Source organism: Bidens hawaiensis, unplaced genomic scaffold (genome assembly GCF_021521415.1).
Source record: "Bidens hawaiensis isolate Kalapana, Puna unplaced genomic scaffold, B.hawaiensis_p1.1 tig00017759_1, whole genome shotgun sequence".
Lineage (NCBI taxonomy): Eukaryota > Viridiplantae > Streptophyta > Magnoliopsida > Asterales > Asteraceae > Bidens > Bidens hawaiensis.
This window is the reverse complement of record NW_027492678.1, coordinates 161675-183347: the sequence shown is the minus strand read 5'-3', so window position 1 is coordinate 183347 and position 21673 is coordinate 161675. Positions and strand designations below refer to the sequence as shown.

Below are 21673 nucleotides of genomic sequence, written 5' to 3'. Positions count from 1 at the left end.
TTGATGAATCCATTGTTTGTAAAGTACTGCTCTATCTAAGTCACATGCTTTGTTTATGTAATAATAGAATAAAATGATAAATAAAAGGTTAAAATAAAAAGGTTAATAACTACGTACGGTGAAAACATTTTTTAAAAATAAAAGGTTAAAAATTCCGACCGCATAACACCGGTTGCAAAAAATCCGACCGCATCGGTTGCAAAAAGTCCGACTGCCGGCCACCAGTTGCAAAAACTCCGACCGCCTTAGCCACCGGTTGTAAAAAATCCGACCTCCTAGCCACCGGTTGCAAAAAATCCGACCGGTGGCCATCGGTTGCAAAAAAAATCCGACCGCCTGGCCACCGGTTGCAAAAAAATCCGACCGCCTTAGCCACCGGTTGCAAAAAAATCCGACCGCCTAGCCACCGGTTGCAAATAATCCGACCGCCTAGCCATTCGGTTGCAAAAAAAAAACTCCGACCGTAGCCACCGGTTGAAAAAACTCCGACCCCTTAGCCACCGGTTACAAAAAATCCGACCGTATAGCCACCGAATATAAATGGTTGCAAAAACTCCGACCGCTTAGTTACCGTATCAATTGATTTTCATTTTCGGTAGCAAATTGGCTAAATCGGTCGCTGAATTTGCTACCGTTTTTTTTATCAAATTTTGGTCGCAATTGCTCAATTTTCTAGTAGTGTCGATTACCTCCAAATAAAAGTGATCTAATATGTACTTGAAATCCAGCTTCAATTCATTCGCTTTCACAAATATACATCTATAAATTGCGTATAGTATATATAGAGGCGAGCATACTAAATCTATAACTAATTCTATATGGGTAATCATATGACCATTTGTATGTCGTTATTGATCAAACATAGTGTGAGAGAAAAAGCGAGATGATTGTACTACGCTTACCTAATCAACTAGTATGTCATAAACAAAGATTCGAAGACAAACAATTTGTAGCAACCTTCCAATATTAGAAGATGGATTACTATAATCTCGAGAGAAAAAAACATGTTGAGACGATGTCTTGAAAATATCACAAAATCATATATCATCCATGGTTTCAAAAAAAGGTACAATGATAAGGAAATGATATATCATGTTTACAAGCTTCTAGTATTCACAAATAACCAAACTAAAACTATCTTGCAAGAACTTGGAGTGGTGAAAAGCCATCCTCCGAGAGATCGGTAAGCAAGTCATCACTTTTACACAACGCATATACAATATCCACCATACTAGGTCTCCTTGAAGGATCTCTATGTAAACTAGCGATGGCAATTGACATGACATTCTTAACACTATCAGTTGAGCACGGTTCTCTTAAAATGGTGTCATCAATGAACTCTGTAATTTTATGATTCGGTTTCTCGTCATTCCCATTGAAGTTTTCATAGAATTCTACCCACAAAGCCTTCCCCTCTTCATTAACAGCTTCTCTCCCTGAAACAAGCTCAAGCAAAATAACCCCAAATGAGAAAACATCCATTTTAGTAGATACAATTCCATCAGATATATATTCAGGAGCGACATATCCTTGAGTTCCAACAATATGTCTTGTTATAGCATTGCATCCCGATTTAGCTAGTCCAAAATTAGCAATCTTGGCTCTCATGTGTGCATCCAAGAGGATATTGCTACTCTTGACATCTTTATGTATGACTCGTGGTATAGTATGTTCATGGATATACTGAAGCCCATTAGCTATATCCAGTGCGATTCTTAGTCTTTTTCTCCAACTTAACCTTTCCGCCTTGCTATCATGCAATCTTGTATAAAGAGACCCATTTTCAAGATACTCGTAAACTAGATAACAATTTGAATTGTCTGGATCTATACAAAATCCTTCCAAGATCACCAAATTGCCATGGTTTACCTTCAAAAGGGAGGAAAGAAACATTAAACGTTATTAAGTTATATATTTATATTGTAAGAATAAATATATTTTATATATTTATTTATATGACCATCATTATCATTTATATAATAATAGATCAAAATAATTAATTATACATTATTATATATTAGCTTGGTAATTGTTGATGGGCCATATTACTCTTAATAGCTAATTAAGGGTTTCCCCTTGGGTGTATATAAGAGAGATAAATATTAGCATCATAATCTAATCACACACATAACAATTTTGTGTGCCTCCTCTCTCTTCTAAACCGGGTTTCCTCTCAAGAACCCTAACCATCCTTAACTATACATCCTAAAGGGGAACTCGATCAAGATGACAAGCATGTCGACTACATCATACCCTGCTGCACTTACTACTCTTCATGCTGTAACAGGTTCATAGATTTTATATTTATCATGTTTTATATTACTTACATGAAGAATTGATCAACATGTGATATCAGAGCGATGTTGTTTAATCGGTTCTTCATGGTTTTCCATTAAATCTGGATTTAAACCGGAAAACTTGAATCTAAAGTCTTGATAAAACCTAATTTTGAATTTTTTATGCTTGTACTCATTGAAATCGGTTTATAAATATATTGTTTAAAACTTTTAGAACCCGATTTCACATTAAAAACATGTTAAAAATTTATGGTTTTTCGGTGATGTTCTTCGTGTTCATCATGGGTTTTTTGAAAATAATACATATTTTGGTTAAAATTTAGAGTATGATTGTGTTTTTTCCTAAAATAATTGAAAAACACATCTCCAAAGATTTTTTGAAATCTGAATAACTATTAAGAATATAAATTTCAAAATTAAACAAATCTTGGAATAAAATTAATCTCTAACAATTTGAACCAAAATATTATTACCTTAAATAATTTTTGGATTTTAATACTTACCGAAATCTCGGTCAAACTGAGATTTCATCAAAACCGAAATCTCATTAAAACCGAGATCCCATTAAAAACCGAAAACTTATTAAAAACCGATAACCTGATAATTCCCGAGAACTCATAATTCCCAAGAACTCAAAAGTCTCGATAACTAATTTCGCGAGAACTCTAATATTCCCATAAACTAAACCTAATTAAATGTTTTGTAAATAATTAAATCTTATAAAACTTTACAAAACATAAAAAGCTTAATTTGAGTGAATTTTGATGTATCACTTCTGCCCAAAGGTGATGTGTTACATTCACCATCATTCAAGTTTAATTGAAAGCTTTTGTTAGTGTTTGCATAACATGATACAAATATCTCACTTCTGACCAAAGGTGATGTGTTACATTTTTATCTAGCAAAACTAGCCCGTGCATAATTAAAATAATTGTCTCACTTCTGCCCAAAGGTGATGTGTTACAATTATTTTGCACACATACTTAAATAAAATTTAATTCTGCCCAAAGGTGATTTATTTTTTGTTTAAGTAGAACTTTTAATTATAATCTATTAGTTTAATGTTAATAATAGACATATCACATCTTCAATAAAATATAACGATCCTCACATTAATGATCCTTCATTAATCTAATGATCATAAATTTTAATATGTATTATCTTAATATCCCATAACATTACTCACTATAATTTTCTTTTATAAATAGCTATCTCATCCAAATCATCCACTCTAGTATCAAAACACAATTAAATTTTGTCTCAAAAAGAGTTTTAATAACATTTAGCTCTTCTCAATTTTAATTATCCATTAAGACATTATATTACTATCCTACTGCTCTTTCTAATAACAATTATTCCATTGAAAACTAGAGCCTAACAAATGGAATGAGTCAATCATAATGTCTATTACGATAATGATAATCAAGAACTTATATAAATAAATGCTATCACTAGAGTTATTATAGATTTAGTTTTTCCTAAGACTAATCAAAATAACTCCCAAGATTCATGCACTCCTTAAGAATTCTAACTATAAGGTTAGATGGTATTATTGAATATATCATAATGTACAATCATGACCCATAAAATTAAGGGCTCACACATGATATTAAGTACAATATTTTAGTACATTGCATACTCAAATTTTCAATAGTACAATTTGGTGCCTTAAAAATCAACTATAATACTCAGAAGTACCAAAGGAAAATGAGTGTGTTGATCTGCAACATATGTACAAGAAAAGAAGCATCCGGTACTGGAAAATAAGATGTTATTCAACTCACTACCACTAAAACCTAAAAGAGGATTATTCTAAGGTTCATAAACAAAATACAAGTATTACTTCCAGCTTTAAGTTCTCTAAGGAGAAGTCTCATTGCAAAAATATGCCATTAGATTAGGCATATGCATTACAAGATTATCCATAATTCAAAAGAACAACTGGCTAAAATTGATAGTTATATATTAATGATATTTAAGTCTGCTAACCTAATATTCTCATTAACACATGATTGGTTGAGTCTAGTTCTATATGTTTACCCCAATATCAACAAATAACTAACATGAGGGTTAGTGACAAATTTACATGTTAAGGTTATTAGAACCATGATAAACTGTCTTCAAATTACGCTTTATGATACCTTAAATATTCTGGAGATTAATCAGAATTTAGTATCAATACTTAAGCTACATTCTGTCAATTTTAAGGTTTGCATATCCAACATAAAGTCACTATTACCTTAAACTCTTATATGATTTGTTATCAATATTTGGATTGAAACATTTATAAAATACAACTAGATGATACTATATATTTTCACAACTTTTGTTATCATACAAATAAAAATGTAACAAAAGACAAATGAGACATATAAAATTCATCCATTAAAACCAAATTTCATGAGAAATCATGACATGGTTGATAAGGGTGAATTTTCATATAATCTAATTCTTAGTGATTTTAAATCATGTGTTAAATGCACTAAACATTACTTGGCTTAAGGAATAAGTATGGGTCCACCATAAGTTATATTTCACTGACATTCGTGAAAGTTATTCAAACGGAATATTCAGACATAATTCTTTTATCATTTAAAATGCTATTTACTTGTATCTAATCAGTATTCTATGGTCCGCGGTCTTAAAGAGATTCGTTCATATATACTTAATACGATTTCAATAAAATATGTCCTTTAAGTTTATTATGACATCTGGACGTTAATGTAATCAAATCAAGTCTAACATATATATGATGGATTCCCACGTCATGTACATCATTGAAACTTCTCTTGTATTTTCCTAGAGATATTAAAGATCAGTGGGAGCCTTAAGTGTCTCAATCATAACTTACAAAATTTGCAAGAGGTGGAGTAGTGAAAACTTGATATTGTCTTAATTACACCTCTTGTACAAGACACTGCTCCATCACAATACTATTTCATCAAAACTTATCTCTGTAGAATTTACTACTACTCTTACAAAAGTTTCGGTGTTTCTTAAATGTGGGCATACTCCGATTTCTTACTGAAATAATCCTCACAAGAGAAACTACGACGACTTACATCATTAACTCATTTTCTGTTAGAATTTATTGGTCTTTAAATATTGACCTAAAGGTTTTTAAAGTCAGTGGGAGCGGTGAAAGTCCTTATAATGACTTGTTAAAAGTACAAGAGGCGGGGGGAAGAGAGTCATTAAATTTTACTCCAAATTTAACACCAATTACACCTCTTGTATACCATACTGCACCAACTCTTACACACTTAGAATCCTGAAAATGATAGCAACTGCTAATCCATAAAACTGAGACTTTTAAAATTACCCAATAATCAACTTAGGAGGCCATCTAGGTTTTCAAACCTACTAAATTTGATGCTTATGTAACCTCCCTAACTAAAGTTGAATTGGATGTTGGAAAGTTTAATGATCATAACCCTTATAATTAAACCATTATCATCAATCATAATTGACTCCATAAGTCGCTAACTTTTTGAGATTTGGTTGAATCACCTAAAGGTGTTCATAACTAAACGAAATCCTAACACAAACGTTAAGACACTAAGAAGCATAATTGATTATTAAAGGTTAGATTCAAAAGGGAATAAATCATCAAAGAATCTTATAACCTATATTATAAAACATTTATTTGAGGATCATCACTGTTCAAGTAGCTTATAATAGTTAAAGAGCTACGTTAGAAGAACATTAAAACAACTTTCCCTAATAACTGACTTACATATCTACATGCTCATAAAACAACCTAAATGTTATAAACTGAAGGTTAATGAACATTTAGTCTATAAGTCAATAAAATCCATGTATGGGTTAATGCAAACATCAAAATTTGATGAAATATTTATACAATTATTTTCATCAAAAACCAAGTTGATTAATGTACCTACATCAAGATGAGTGGGAGCAACTAAAAACAAACTTGTCCTTATATAGATGACATTCTTCTGACAAGTATATGTTACATGAGTCAAAGTATTTTCACACATACTTTGATATTATAGATCTCAGAGATATTCCTTACACATGTAACAAACACTATTGCTCTACTTTAGAGAATAACAGGAACACATAGATTATTTCCTTATGCTTCATTAAGTAGAAGCCTTATATAAGTTCAAGTCTATACTCGTTTAGATATTACTCAAAATCGCAACACACTAGATATGGCTAGATTAATGTGAAGCATCTAAAAGAGTACTAAGATATCTTTAAAAGAAACGAAAGACTTAATTTAAAAGAAGAAGTGAGAATTCAAACCGGTAGATTACTCTAAATTTTATCATATTCAAAGATAAGAAAATGTAATTTTCGGGATATATTCTTATGTCAGTAGACAAATCTATCTCATGGAGGAGTCATAATGAACTGATAATAACAACCTAAGTCATAACGACATAATATATTGATTAATTACAACGTTGTTGTCAATAAATGTTGTTGAACATTTATTATTGGACTCATAAGTTTTTATTAAACTCCATATAAATTATATATTGAAGACTTATTGTGATAAAGTCAGCTACCATGTTTTCTCAAACAGTAACAATTTGAGAGGTGTTGCATTAAATTTTGATATGAAATTAATTATTCGTTTATGAACGAATTGAGGAATCTAAATTTTTGTATCGAATACATTCATGATATGCTTAAGGATCTGATAAATAAAAGTCTCACCCATATTATAAAAGCGCTTATAATAATGACGGGTATTGATGACTATGCGCAACTGCATATCATACTATGAATGATTAACTATTAAAATTCTTCATCGGTTTTGATTTTGTACGTCTCTTAATATGTTCTGCATGCATAATGACATATTGACGAATTAATATACAAATCAAACGTTCTGAAGGGCTTACTTGAAAATTTTGATAATAACTACTTAGGTTTTAAATAAGGACTGCAGTATGATTAATGGGAGTCTTGAGCTGATGTTCAATTCAATGACTGTATCTCTCTGCTCCAGTTTAAGTTTAAAACTAAAATGAGTGTTAACTCCTGATCAGGCTTATATAATACTCATAATAAATGATTACTCGGCCAAGTGGGAGAATGTAAGAATAAATATATTTTATATATTTATTTATATGGTCATCACTATCATTTATATAATAATAGATCAAAATAATTAATTATACCTTATTATATATTAGCTTGGTAATTGTTGATGGGCCATATTACTCTTAATAGCTAATAAAGGGTTTCCCCTTGGGTGTATATATAGAGAGATAAATATTAATATCATAATCTAATCACACACACATAACAATTTTGTGTGCCTCCTCTCTCTTCTAAACCGGGTTTCCTCTCAAGAACCCTAACCATCCTTAACTATACATCCTAAAGGGGAACTCGATCAAGATGACAAGTATGTCGACTACATCATACCCTGCTGCGCTTACTACTCTTCATGCTGTAACAGGTTCATAGGTTTAATATTTATCATGTTTTATATTACTTACATGAAGAATTGATCAACATATATTACATAATAATGTACCAAAATAACTGTATCTTAAAATTGAAGAGTTACAACTAAATTATTGGAAGGTTTGTGTATTGATTTGATTCAACTGATTGGTTATTTAAAGAATACTTACAATTTGCCCACTAATCTTTATTCATATATTTCTTTTAATTTCATTTATTAAATCAACTTTCCCCACGATTTATAAACGACAATTGCCTTTTCATATATTATTAATTTTAATAGTCACACCATAAAAACGGTATTTTATTCTCTTTATTTTTTATTGGATTGTAATAGCATTTTTTTAATTAAAAAAATTAACATGGAACATGATTACTAGTACTGTATGTATTTCGTGTCGTATCGCACGAACACGTCTTTAGTGTGTATATAATTTATATGAAATGATTTTGTAGAACTTTACTATGAAATAATTAAATGATTGTACTATAACTATATATTAACAGGCGATTCATGGTCATCAAACATGTTTAAAAATTGTATTTAAATATAACCTCTTATGTCACACTCCGGCCTTCACCTTATAAAAATGAGGATACTTAAAATGCTAGTTGAATTATTTAAATTTAAAGATAATGGTACTCATGTATGTGGTTATTAAGAATTACAACTAATGACCATCCACAATGGAAGATGTTAGGGGATGCATGAAAAGAAAACAAACTGAACCCATTGTAAGTTTGTAACCCAAAAAACTGAATTTTCAGTATATGCACAAAACCAAGCCAAAATCTTTATAGGTGCCCCTCTCAAAGTTTTGTTCAAGATTTTGGTGCTAAGAGAATAAAAAATAAATATTTAAATATTTTTTTTAATTATATTTCCTATAATTCATATTATGAAATAATGGAAATGATAACAGCCTTAACAAGTCAATAAGTATATTAGACGCAATGGGTACGTGGATATGTAGAATGGTAACACACTTTAGTTTATATAAGAATTAAGACAAAAGGCTCTTTATGATTGTAACTATAAATATTTGTAGAGGAATCAAACCTAATCACACTAATTGAAATATTGAATAAGACATCCCAAACTACCTAACCTGTGTTTTATTAATACTATATATTCTCTAATGTTCCTACTTGCAAAAAGGTTTTTGTTGGCTTTCCTTTATTTAAGATTTGTGCCCCACATACTAATTTATATAATTCATTAAATACAAATTACTATAAAATGATTACATCATATCTATCCTTTCTTTAAAAAAAATTATTCATCGATAGGTAAAGAAGTGAAGGTGTATTGAAATTTGTAAAAGAAAAATACAACATTGCATTTGATATCCAATATCCAAAAAAGTTGTAACATCCTTGTGCAAGGTGCAATTCAGCAAAGTAAAGACCTTTGTAGATATATAAAGTGTATATAATATGTTGTTACTTTTTATCCAGAAAATTTCGTATATCATTGTTAAACTTGCAAAACATCACATTTCCATACACTATGCTTTAATACCATCTTGTGTGACATTTTGGAAGTTTAAAGGAAGATATAACCCCTTTTAAACTTGTAAAATATATGTTTTCTTAGATAATTTAAAGAATGAGTAAGGAAAGACTGAGGGATGTACCTTTTGCAAGATCTTGAGTTCTTCACAGGCATTCCACTTCATCTTCTTAATTGCATACCACTTCCCATCAATATAACCCTTAAAAACAGACCCTTGGATCACCCATCTTTCATCAAACCCATCTGTTGCTTCACTCAACTCTTCAAGTTTATAAACTTTATATTTATCTAAACAATCTGAAACATCAGCCATAAGACTAACTTCCACTTCAAGTTTCTTGCTTTCTACACCATTTTTATTCTTCCCTACCTCCTCCTTCCATGAATATTCTCGATATGCCCACAAACCACCAATCCAAATCAAAAGAACTCCACAAACTCCAAGTCCCGTCGCCAATTCAATAACCTCTCCTCTTCTGGCACTCATCTTGTCAGATGAAAGGCTAGTAGGAGAAGGTTGTGTGAGCTCAGGAAGCTGCGAAACAGGCACGAAAACAGTGTCCCAAGGGCGAATATCGTCACCGTTTACTTCAACTATTGAAGTTGCGGTTGACCCGAATCTTGAAGCAATGGAGGATATGGTGTCAAATGGTTGAAAAACATATGAAATGAGATAATTTACTTGGTTTTGGAGTTGGGTTTTTGTTGGGCACTTACAAAAGATTGGAAAGATTACATCTTGACCTATGGTGAGGTTTATAGGGACAAGGGTAGGATTGACAGTTTCCACTAATTGGTAGGTTGTGAGGTTGTGAAAGAGGTTTGTGGATACAATATAAAAAGTGTCATCTTTTTTGATTGTGTAGTTGAGTTTAGCATAAGAGAGGTTTGTGGTGGTATTGACTGAGTTGCAAGTGCAAGTGAGTGGAATGAAGAGGGCTTGGTTAGGGACAAGAGGTGAAGTTAGAGATGTTAAGTTGCTCGGTTTGGCGATCGTTGCACGGCTCACGGAGAAGAGATCGCTTATTGAGGCTAAGTCGAGTTGGTTTGGACCCATGGCTCTAAAGAAGGCATAGGTTTGGCAAGAGGACGTGGTTTGGTTAAGATTGCAAGCATGGCCAGTGGTGTTTCTAGGTAAGGTTTGTGGTGATGAAATTTGGAAGAAGTTGTGAAGGTGCAATATGAAGTAAAAGAAGAGGAGTTTCATTGTTTTTTGGTTTGGGAAATGGGATTTGGAGATTATGTATTAAGAAGGGGTGCTATCAACTTGAGAGTCAAGTCAATTAGTTGGTTGCTATCAAACAAATTTTTTTTTTAAATAATCATCTCTTGTTTTGAAAGTTAATAAATTCAAATTTATTAAAATCCACATTACTTTAATTATGAAGTTTTTATATATCATACAATATTAGACAAAGTAAATTGATTTTTATATAGATTTATGAGATACTTAATTATAATTTTATAGTTGACGAATATCTCGGTTTTAATTTATGCTATTTTTATAGATAATTGACTATAAGAAAAGAGTTTTTGAAGCTTTCAAATCACAAAAGTTTATATGCATATAACATATTTAGTAAATCATGTACATGTCACATGTATTTTCACATGAATATGTAATCTGACATGTCATTTGTATATTCACATAGCTAATAAAAATGACAAAACACGTCATCTATACATCCAAGTACTCACCTTAAACCTCAAGTGATTACGATGTGCAACTTTTAACAGGATTGATCAGCTTTAATTGTCTAAATTAACTTTGGTTTAAATTGATCTTGAAATTCAATTATTTTAAATTACCATCCTATCTAGTCTCTTTTATAAAGTCCATATTTTATCAACTTCCCACATAATATCAAATTTAATTAAAACTGGAAACCATGAATTGGCATCGACATCGTAGAGTCTAAAAAATCATAAAAGTCTAAAGGTTATCTATTTTCACTCGATGAACAAGTCCCCTAATTGATGATGAGCTAAATAAGGGCACGTGTTCATAGGATTCAAATATAATCAAAATGATTAACATGAAACCCCATTGATGAACATTTCTCAGTTTGTGTAGCCTGTAGGTCATCATTCCGCGTGCCATCCTTGCACAGGGCCATCGAGTTTCATTTAAGCCTTTAAACCAGTTTGGACCGGTTCATTGATAGGACTCTACGTCACTCAGCTAAAAGTCATCCAACACCAATGCTTAAATCAGTTGTGCCAATATAGAAACCCAAATATATGATGATTTTGAGAACAAACATTTTATTTTGCACAAACAAAAGATTCAGACTCCCAGTTAATGTAGCAAGGTAAGATTTCATTGCTGCATGAAACAAAATACTAGAAAGGCCTAAAATATCATGAAGCAAAATAGAGTATGTAGTAAGAACATCATAACTTTCTTCTTGTAGTCTACATATAATTGGGGATACCCAAAGCTCCAAACTTAAAACAAAAAAAATATATGGTAAAATTATGAACAATCACTAGAATCAAAAGCTAATAAAGGGGTCTTTTTTCCTTATCCTTATAATTTAACTAAAAAAACACATTTATCCCAAAGGTTAAAGATCTATAAAAAACCACCACATCCCATTCCTCAACCTTATTTCTGTGTTATTTCGTTCTCTTTCTTCTATTTACAATCTTAACTACTATCTATTTTGTCTTATTATTTTAAACTTCTAACTTTAATAAATTTTAATAGAATGGGTTCGGGTCAAAGCATGTATGTCTTAAAAATGATGGAGGAACGGAAGCAATCAAATGACTCATGACACTTTAGTTAATCAAAGACCGATAAACTGAACCGTAGGTTCCAAGAACAATGTTCTTCAATTTAATATTCAACCAAAAACACCGAAAAATAAAATGAAATAAACTTGAAAACAAGATAAACACAAAATATTAAAAGATAATAAAATCATAATTTAAACTAGGAGATGCTCTTGCGTCAAATGATCTTTTGGTTCGGGTTAGGATGGGTCGACTTAAAAACAACAAAATAATGAAACCATACTCTACCTCAGTTTTGACCACACCAGAGCATCAATACATGGAAATGGATGCGGCATATTAGTAAAAGTTCTGTGAATACATGTTTGTATTTGCTGGATTGTGAATGAATATTATTTCTAATGCAACTGACAAAACAAACTTAAATTTTAATCTTAAACATAATCCAGCATATTCATATTAAGCAACTAATCAAAACACCTATTTAAAAACAAAAAAACTTAGAATGAATGCATAAGCTAGTCCTGGAAACCGCCCATTTATCAGTATTCCCTGCAAACCAACACGAGCCACAACAATGACGAACATATTTCACCCTATTCAAAAATAATTTTTCACAAATACATGTAATGTAAGTGAACTTAATATACAATGTTCAAATGTAATCACTATTTTCCAGCAAATACAACCACCATTTATGGTCAGTTTTTTACAAACATAAAAGGACTGCACAAATTAGTCAAAAGTATGTTTTGGTATAGAAAAATCTGCATTTGAACATAAGAACTCAAAGCACAATGAATGCATCACTGTATTTGAAAGCTTATGCACTTAGCATTTTGGTAGTTATAGATTTCCCCCGCGTTTCCGTCCAAGCTTCGCCACTGATTTATTAAAGTCACTAGAAACAAGATAACATGCATAAGTAATAATAAGCAAGTTCATATCTTAACTTAGCAATCAAAATTACAGACGGTGAAAGTGATAAGCTTGCAAAAATAAGGTTTGCAAAACCATTAACGTTCCAGAGTCTAAAATTTTCAGAAAATCCAAAGCTTTTCAATATTCAAAAAATATGAACTTACCCGAGTTAAAATTTTCATAAACGACATTCCAGAGTGTAAATTTTCATAAACATTATCAAGTACCTGAGTATAGTCAAGATCTTCCGGTTCATCTTCAGGTAGATCTGAGTCAACCCATGAATTCCAGTCAATATCATCATCTTCATCATCATTACCATATAGCAACTGTTTGTTTCCTTGCATTCCATTAACTTTATCAATTAGTGATTGTAGCATCTGGTGGTTCAATGTCTCATAGTCCCTGCATAAGTTCAAAATGCAATAAGTATAATGCAAAATTTGTATAAAAAATATGTAATTTGAAAAAAATGGAATCGATCAGTTTTATGTTTACCTGTAAGTGAAGATGGCATACAAAAGTTGACATGATGCAAGAATCACAAATGTTAAACGCACAATGCTGATGATCAATGATTGTTGTTCAATGTCGTTTCCATATCGAAGCACCGTAAATTCAATCAGGAATGTCACACATAAACCTGCATAAAAAACAAATTGCTTAATGTAAGATAAAAATTAAACAAAATAACATAAAAACTGGAGAAAAAAAAGAGTGTCTACTTACCTATATTCAGCCTGGGTCTCATACTGTAGGTTTGCTTTGTGCTTGTAAACATGTAGATAATGAAGATTAACATACAATATACAAGGAGAGCTTTAACAACTCGCGATTCAAGAAAGATCTCATTGTGCAGATTGAAAAGCTTCTCAATAGCAACAAACATGCTAGCTTGCTTTGACTCAAAACTTTCCTATCCAACATGATGAAAGATGTTTAGAATAATAAAACACACGACTATTTAAATATAAGAAAATCATAAAAACGAAATAAGGCGAACCTGAGCAGCCAATATTGTTTTGGAATTCTCAATTAGATGATCATGAGCTTGTTTAAGTTGTTCTTGTCTTTCTATGAGTTCCTGTTGTTGACTTTGACCTAGTATAATCAACTGCTGCAGAGTTCCCCTGCACTCAAACACATATCAGTATAAATGATAAATATGCATACATATGAAGGGTGTGCGTGGTGCGGTTCGGTGCAATTTTTTTATTAAAACCGAACCAAAAACCAAACTTTCGGTTTTATGATTATTTAAAACCGTTCGGTTTCGGTTTTCGATTTCTGGTTTTTTGGTTCGGTTCGGTTTTTTGCGGGTTTTTTGGTTTTTCTAATTGAGCCAAAACTTTTTGGGCAAAAAAAAAAAACTTGACCCAAGATATTGAAATGGGCATGATATTTTTTTTCTTTAAACTAATGATTAATAAAATATTGAATATTTGGACTTTAAATATTAATAACTAATACAAGATACATCTAAAATCAAAATAAAAATAAAGTACCAGTATTATTAGTTATTAACCATATGTGGAAACCATATATATTTGTTACTAACCGTATGTTAAAACTAAACAAATATTCATTGGCATTTGGCAAATTTTGTTTTAATGGTTACCGTTAAGATATTATGGTTATTTTGATTTTTTTGGTAATTTCGGTTCGGTTATTTCGGTTCTTAACTAAATACAAAACCGAACCAAAACCATTACTTTGGTTTTTTCTAAAGTTCAAAACGAAACCGCCGGTTTCTAATTTGGTTTGGTTTTTTCGTTTCGGTTCGGTTTTTTGGGTTTTTGTGCACACCCCTTTATTACATACATGGATAGATCTATACGTATACGTTACCTGCTTTCTTCGAGTGCTTGGGATTGAAAAGTTGTGACATCCCGGAGAACCTCAAGAAAGGCTCTCTGGCTTTCAACAAGTTCCTTTTGTCGGTCTAAAGAAGTTTCTGTTATGTTTTCAATATCATCAGCTTTACTTTGTAAAGCATCCATCTTCATAAACATCGCGTCTCCAACTTTACCGACTTCTTTCTCAATCTCAACCACTTCATTCCTTAATTTACTCATTTCTTCACCCAACTTATTTGCAGACTCATTGAGCATTGTTATCCCTTCATCTAGCCTCACATTCATATTCATCTGTCCAATTTGCAGCTCCGTTTGAGTGTCTGCTATCTTCACGGATTGCTCATAAACCGACTGTGAACGCGCTAACACAGTATTAACACTTTCATCAACATTCTTTGATGTTTGAGTCAGTTGTTGAGTTTGGACATCGATAGAAGATAAAGAGGTATGAATATCATCTGAAGTATGCAACACGCGTTCTGTTTGTTCTTCTATGTTATCTAACTTGTCCTCCGCATATTCGGCTGATTTTTTGAGTTCATTCACCAATCTTTCCGTTTGTCTCTTAAATGCATCACTCCTACAAGCCAAATTATAATTCAAACTTAAATAAACAAATATATTATATTATAAAATTTCATAATTTTTTTAAATACTTACTGTAACTGATGACATATGCCATTGGTCTCAAGATAAAACTCGAGATAAACCCTATGAGCATCTTCATCCAACTTCTTGAGACAATTCACCATCGGATACTTCACGTCACAATACGGAAACTGAGGCCTCCCAGTGTCCTTCTGAAAGCAATCACTAAGATGCCATGCCAGCCTAGACCGTTGTTCTTCAGCTGCTAGAATCTCTGAGCATCCCGCAAACAAATTTTGATACGCGTTTTGCCAACAAGAATTTGATATAGCGGCCTTTCTCTTCGCCTTTTCAACCAACATCATTCCCTTGTTGCTGTTTGATGACTCCATGGAGAATTCAGCAACAATATCATTAGAAGTTTCGAGCAATTCAGACGATTTTCCACTCGAGAATAACCTCCAACTAAACGAGTCCACGCTGCACGAAAGCAACACGAGACCCCATAGAATACCGACAAAAAAACACTTATGATGCCTCATTAAGGAATTTCAATCAAGTGATCAGAGTACAGTTTATAATTACAAAGAAGCTGATGGTGCAAAACTTGCAGGGGAAGATTGTTAAATTGTAAATTATTAACAAATAGTCAAAAGAAGAGACAAAAGGGTATACAAATACAACGACTGGAAGATGATGAATATATAATATTTAAAGGGTCCACCATTAAAAACCTTTGAAGCTTTTGCGTGAAGAAAACGGAGATAAAGGAGCATAAAATATCTTGATATGTAAAGGTGATGATCATATAATCTTTATAGATGGTTACTACCAGATTATATAATTGTGCATTATATTTTTAGATTACATGTACCATATATATCAAATACGTTTTTTGATTTTGTAAATATACTATCCTAAAACATGTGTTTAATTTCCATGTAAGATTATTCCAAATATACTTTTGAGAAAAAAAGAAACTGAATATAATACAGCAAATTCTGTGCAGAAACATATGTGATCTGAGTGATCCAACAAGACAGTTTTACAGTTAGAAAGTCTTGATAATAATTAACATACTATTATTAATTAAATGGCCTATCTCTTGGATTTCCCATAAAAAGTTAACAGTTCGAATGATTTACAAGAAAATTGGACAAACCATTTATACTTATTTTTATTATTGTTGCACCAGTGGGCTTTGCTAAATATTTTGATATGGGTTTAATTTGTGGACAGTTGATTTTGTCCCAAATTTCTTCACCAACAATAACGTAATTTTGGACACCTAATGGGATTAGTTGAGTAAATGGGTTTAATCGCAAAATGAGATTTAAATGTTTAACGGGCCTAAACTAAATGAAAAGATAACGAGTTTAACTGAAAAGTGAGGTTCTTATGTTTTGAGTGCAAACACGGTGACATCCCGTAGATTCCCTTATATGTTAGGTTTAAGTTTCTTATATATTCGGTTCGGTCCAGCCTTTGGTCTTAATTTTTGGGCGAATTCCGGTTTGGTTCGGCCCATGTAAAAACTGAAATATGGAACATCTTAGCCTAAGAAATTCACATTCGGTCTTGGCCCAACTCGAGAATGAATCAAACCTAAAAGATAAAGACCAACCCACCCTATATGTTGGTCCAGCCTTCACTTTTAGTTTTCTAAGAGTTTTAGGTCCGGTTTGTCAGATCAACGGGACGCACAACGAGTAATTTAAATCGCATAGAGGGATGATGACAAAGGTAGAAAGAATGACCAATATGTGTCACCCAAAGTACAATATCACCTCCAGCCTTAACTAGACGGTGTTATGAAATAAAGTATATGTCATGTGCGAGTTGGCTCACGTGTGTGTAGTAATTAGGACTGATGAAGAACATGGAGGACATATTGGGGAAAACATAAGCAAGGGTAGTACGAGTTAAGTTAACATGCACTGTTCTTTTTGTAACAACGAGAACATGTTACCAGAAATCTCACGGGACACCACCATTACCCCACTAATCATGTAAATCGCTGCTTGTGCTAGACATGTGGCCTTCAGGAGGTTATGGCAGGAAACTATATAGCACAATTAGAATATGAAATTCTGATACATAGTAACATAGACTTGGGATCATAGTAAAACAGTTAACTAATTAAAAATTTAAGGCTTATAATAAAACAATTTAATATATGAAAAACATGCATAAAAAGTTAATCTATCGTTTTTTCTTAAGATTATATTATAAAATTGAAAATCACCTGGATTACAATAATGCACATACTATTTAGTTCGGATGGTAAGATTTAACTTTGGAATATAAGTACCATTTAGTTGTGTCAAGATTGTATATCTCGTCCCACATCGACCAGAAACCAATTTTTGGTTTGGTTCATAATACAAGGGGCACAAGCTGTAACTGTCCCTTCGGGGACATCTGATAAAATTGGAACGATACAGAGAAGATTAGCATGGCCCCTGCGCAAGGATGACACGCACAAATCGAGAAATGGTTCAAATTTTTTTAAAATCCCTTTTTTTTCGGAGATCAGTTACATATACACGCTTGTACTGTCAAAATTTTGGACTTGATTTGTGTTATAAGCATGTCCCTCATCTGAAACTTGATAACGTTTATGAAAAATTACACTCTGGAATGTCGATTCGGATTGTATTTGTGAAGAAAACTGGATAATGTTTAGACTACTCAGGTATGTTTAGATTTATTGAAAAAAGAAAAGTTATGGATTTTTTTTGAAAATTTTAGACCTCTGGAACCTTAATAGTTTTAATGGTTTTGTGACTGCAGAAAATTGGATAATGTGTTGGTGATCACCTTATTTTGCAAGCCTGTCACTTTCATTGTCGGTAATTTTGCTTGCTTAAGATATGGACTTGTATATTACTCGTTATGCATATTATCTTATCTCCAGTACTGACTTTAATCAATTTTAATGGCTGGGTGTAATTACCAAATGCTAAGTGCATAAGCTTTCAAATATAATGCTGCAAATATCAAACTCATACACATGTTTTTAGCCCAATTGAAAAAATCTTTGACATTTTAGTCCAATTTAATCATATAGCAAGTTGGATAGATTTTGACACATCACACTAATTATAGATTTTAGCTTAGGATCCTAGTTATTACACATTGCAAAATGAATATAGACTTTTGGTATAAATTTTGTGTTGTCATAATAATTGACACTAGATGCATAATTTATACAAAAATAATATATTTTTAAAATCAATATGTCTCAGTTTTATGAAAATTACAAAATCACAATACCATAAATTAGGGTAGTTACATGCCCTATAAACAAAATTTATAATCCCTAACCTTTGGAGCTAAAACTCAAAGCCGATAACCCAACTTGATGATCGTGGTTGATTGACCTCTTTAGTCTTTACTGCACTTGGTTGTGATCATAGAACTAGAAGAATAGTTTATTAGTTAAATTAAGCTAGTAATAAACCATTTTATTCATAAGAATCTCATAAAAAAGTTAAATGTATGGTTTTTACAAAAGAATATTTTTAAATTAAAAATCACTTCAAAATAATACATAAAATCAACCTACATATATATATCACTGGTAGTTGTTGCAAAATCGTTATGATAAGAAAAACAAACATATCATCCATATAAGACCAGATAAAAAGAATATACTATAGATTCACTATGATTAGTTAGGTTAGAATAGTGTAGCTCGTCCCACTAGACCAGAATAGGTTTTGGGTTTGGTATATAAGACGCAGGTGAGGAGTGATGATTGTCTCTTAGGGGACATTTGATAAAATTGCAATAACGATACAGAGAAGATTAGCACGGGGTTGAGGATGAATCCTTCAATTTCATAGGACCGGACATACAAATTTTCTTCAAAGGATTCGAGTCGGGCAAGAGTGGCTCAACAATTTTAGGGGCATAAAACGAACTAAAATCTATATTATAGACATGAGCTTTACTGACCAAATTGGTTTTATTGGCATTACGTCAAGCACTTAGTAGGCACCAATACTTAAAGCTATTTTTTGTTAAATAATTATTACTATGACCAAAGTATATAAAATTAGGATATGGCATTACGTCGAGTGCTTGGTAAGCATAGGATAGAGATTAGCAGACCAACTTTATCAAAAGGGAGGGAGGACAAAATGCGGGCATTGCCATCGAGTAGGGTTCCACCATCACTGTCCGATAGCACTGGCAATGGGGTTGGGATGACAATGTGTAACATCCCGAAATTTCCAAAATGATATTAATTATATTACTTAATAATAGAGGGAAAGTTGACTCGGGTTCGGGAAATAAATAATAGAGTAGGAGTTGGTATGAGTCGGGCTAGTGTTAGATTAATTGAGATGGGTTAAATGAGAATGGGCCTTAGGTCCATGGGCTTTAAGGGATATAAATATCCCCTAAACCACCATAAAACCCTAAACCTCATCTCTTTCCATTCTAATCTCTACACATTCAAAACACACACACCATAAACGAGCAGGATCCGAGAGAGAGTAAACGTTAGTTGGTGCTAGATCGTCGTGACGAACCAAAGCAACAAGACCAGCTCGTGTTCGTAAGTTCGACTCGTTCAAGGTACGTTTATGGTTAGAAATCGTTCGTATGGGTTCGGTTTGATTTGAGAAATGGTAGATCTGAGTTTGTATGGTAAAAACGAATCCAACAAAGCTAAACTTACTGAAAATGGTTATGATTTGATGGGTTAATCGATTGATAAAAAGGACCCGTAACCTATATGCCTAAATCGCACCCTCTAAACATCGATGTTAGGTCGATTTGATAGTTGGGGTTTGTAGGCGCTGGTCAGACGATTCCATGGGTAGCTAAATCGAGTTATTTGGTTAAGGAACGAAGGATTTAAGAGCGAACAGAACCTGCAGACGACAACTTCGCCTGCAAGCTAAGTTCGCCTGATGAACTTCGCCTGCAAGCTAAGTTCGCCTGATGAACTTCGCCTAAAGCTAAGTTCGCCTAAGGTTTAACTTCGCCTAAAGCTAAGTTCGCCTAAGGTTTAACTTCGCCTAAAGCTAAGTTCGCCTATGGTTTAACTTCGCCTAAAGCTAAGTTCGCCTAAGGTTTAACTTCGCCTAAAGCTAAGTTCGCCTAAGGTTTAACTTCGCCTAAAGTTAAGTTCGCTTAGAAAATAAATTGAAAACCTAATGGAAAATGTGTTAAGACAGTTAATGTAAATAAAATTTTTCCAAGCTGACCTGGCAGCTCGACCCCAGCCAGGGGCTCTGCCCCTTAGACCCTGCTAGGGGCTGCCGCCCCTAGACCCCGCTGCCAGGGGCGCTGCCCCCGGACCCCCGTTCGTTGTGGGTAGTAGTTAAGACTGGAAAGATGATATGAGTAGTGATAGTTGTTTGATACGTGTACTTGTTATACAGTCAGCCGTGCACAGCTGAAGAAAGGGATTACGATTAACGGTGAACGTAACCGTGTTCAGGTGAGTTTCTAGCCCCATTCCTTGTTATGTTTTCGGGGCTGTGTGCATACTCGATGTGTTGTTAATACATTTATCCTAAGTGATAAGTGTATGTCATATGTGATATGTGTGATAGATATGAATGTATGTTTGTCGGTACGCGAACGATCTTCGGATATTGCGCGTACTGTCAGGTTAAAAATAAAGGTACGAATATTATGTATCGAAGATGTATGAATATTTCAAATGAATACTTGTGGGGGCGTGAACGATCTTCGGATATTGCACGTAACGACAAGGGGTATGGTTGTTAAATGAATGAGGTAAAGAATGCCTAGAGTGTTCTTATGTTATAATGTAAGTATGTGTATATAGGTACACGAATGGCGTGTGAGTTCTACGTTCGACATATTAAGTTAGGATGGCAAATCCCTCTAGCTTCTGTCGGACATAGACTCGGCTGGTGATGGCGTAGTTAAGGGCTGCGAGCCTTATACGTGAAGTAGATGATATATGTAAACGTAGATAAGGACTGCGAACCTTATACGTAATGTAGATAGGCGTCAGCATAGGAAATGACTGTGAACCTTATACGTGCTGTATTTGTAGCATAGGGGAGGACTGCGAACCTCGTACGTGCTATGAATTAGGTTGCAACATAGGGAAGGACTGCGAACCTTGTACGTGTTGTGGATGTATTTCAGCATAGGAAAGGACTGTGAACCTTATACGTGCTGATTTTGTAGCATAGGGGAGGACTGCGAACCTCGTACGTGCTATGAATTAGGTTGCAACATAGGGAAGGACTGCGAACCTTGTACGTGTTGTGGATGTATTTCAGCATAGGAAAGGACTGTGAACCTTATACGTG

The 21673-nt window shown here is 33.0% G+C and overlaps 2 protein-coding genes and 2 non-coding genes across 4 annotated transcripts; 2 read left to right on the top strand and 2 right to left on the bottom strand.

Annotated features, from left to right (window-relative positions):
- Positions 1 to 1037: 1037 nt before the first annotated feature.
- Positions 1038 to 10468, bottom strand: LOC143554551 (serine/threonine receptor-like kinase NFP). The gene is made up of 2 exons (XM_077044277.1): positions 9383 to 10468; positions 1038 to 1869 (listed from the first exon to the last, which is right to left on the bottom strand). The coding sequence occupies exons 1-2, from the start codon at positions 10466 to 10468 to the stop codon at positions 1135 to 1137; spliced, it is 1821 nt and encodes a 606-aa protein (XP_076900392.1). The 3' UTR covers positions 1038 to 1134.
- Positions 10469 to 13276: 2808 nt separating this feature from the next.
- On the bottom strand, positions 13277 to 15908 carry LOC143554552 (protein GAMETE EXPRESSED 1-like). The gene is made up of 5 exons (XM_077044278.1): positions 15438 to 15908; positions 14770 to 15357; positions 13925 to 14051; positions 13651 to 13837; positions 13277 to 13564 (listed from the first exon to the last, which is right to left on the bottom strand). Exons 1-5 carry the CDS (start codon positions 15905 to 15907, stop codon positions 13416 to 13418), a joined length of 1521 nt encoding a protein of 506 aa, XP_076900393.1. The 5' UTR covers position 15908; the 3' UTR covers positions 13277 to 13415.
- A 1862-nt stretch (positions 15909 to 17770) lies between these two features.
- LOC143554557 (U6 spliceosomal RNA) lies at positions 17771 to 17873 on the top strand. Its single transcript, XR_013139042.1, has one exon. It is a non-coding gene; the product is annotated as a U6 spliceosomal RNA (small nuclear RNA).
- Positions 17874 to 19127: 1254 nt separating this feature from the next.
- Positions 19128 to 19234, top strand: LOC143554558 (U6 spliceosomal RNA). The gene has a single exon (XR_013139043.1). It is a non-coding gene; the product is annotated as a U6 spliceosomal RNA (small nuclear RNA).
- Positions 19235 to 21673: the final 2439 nt, after the last annotated feature.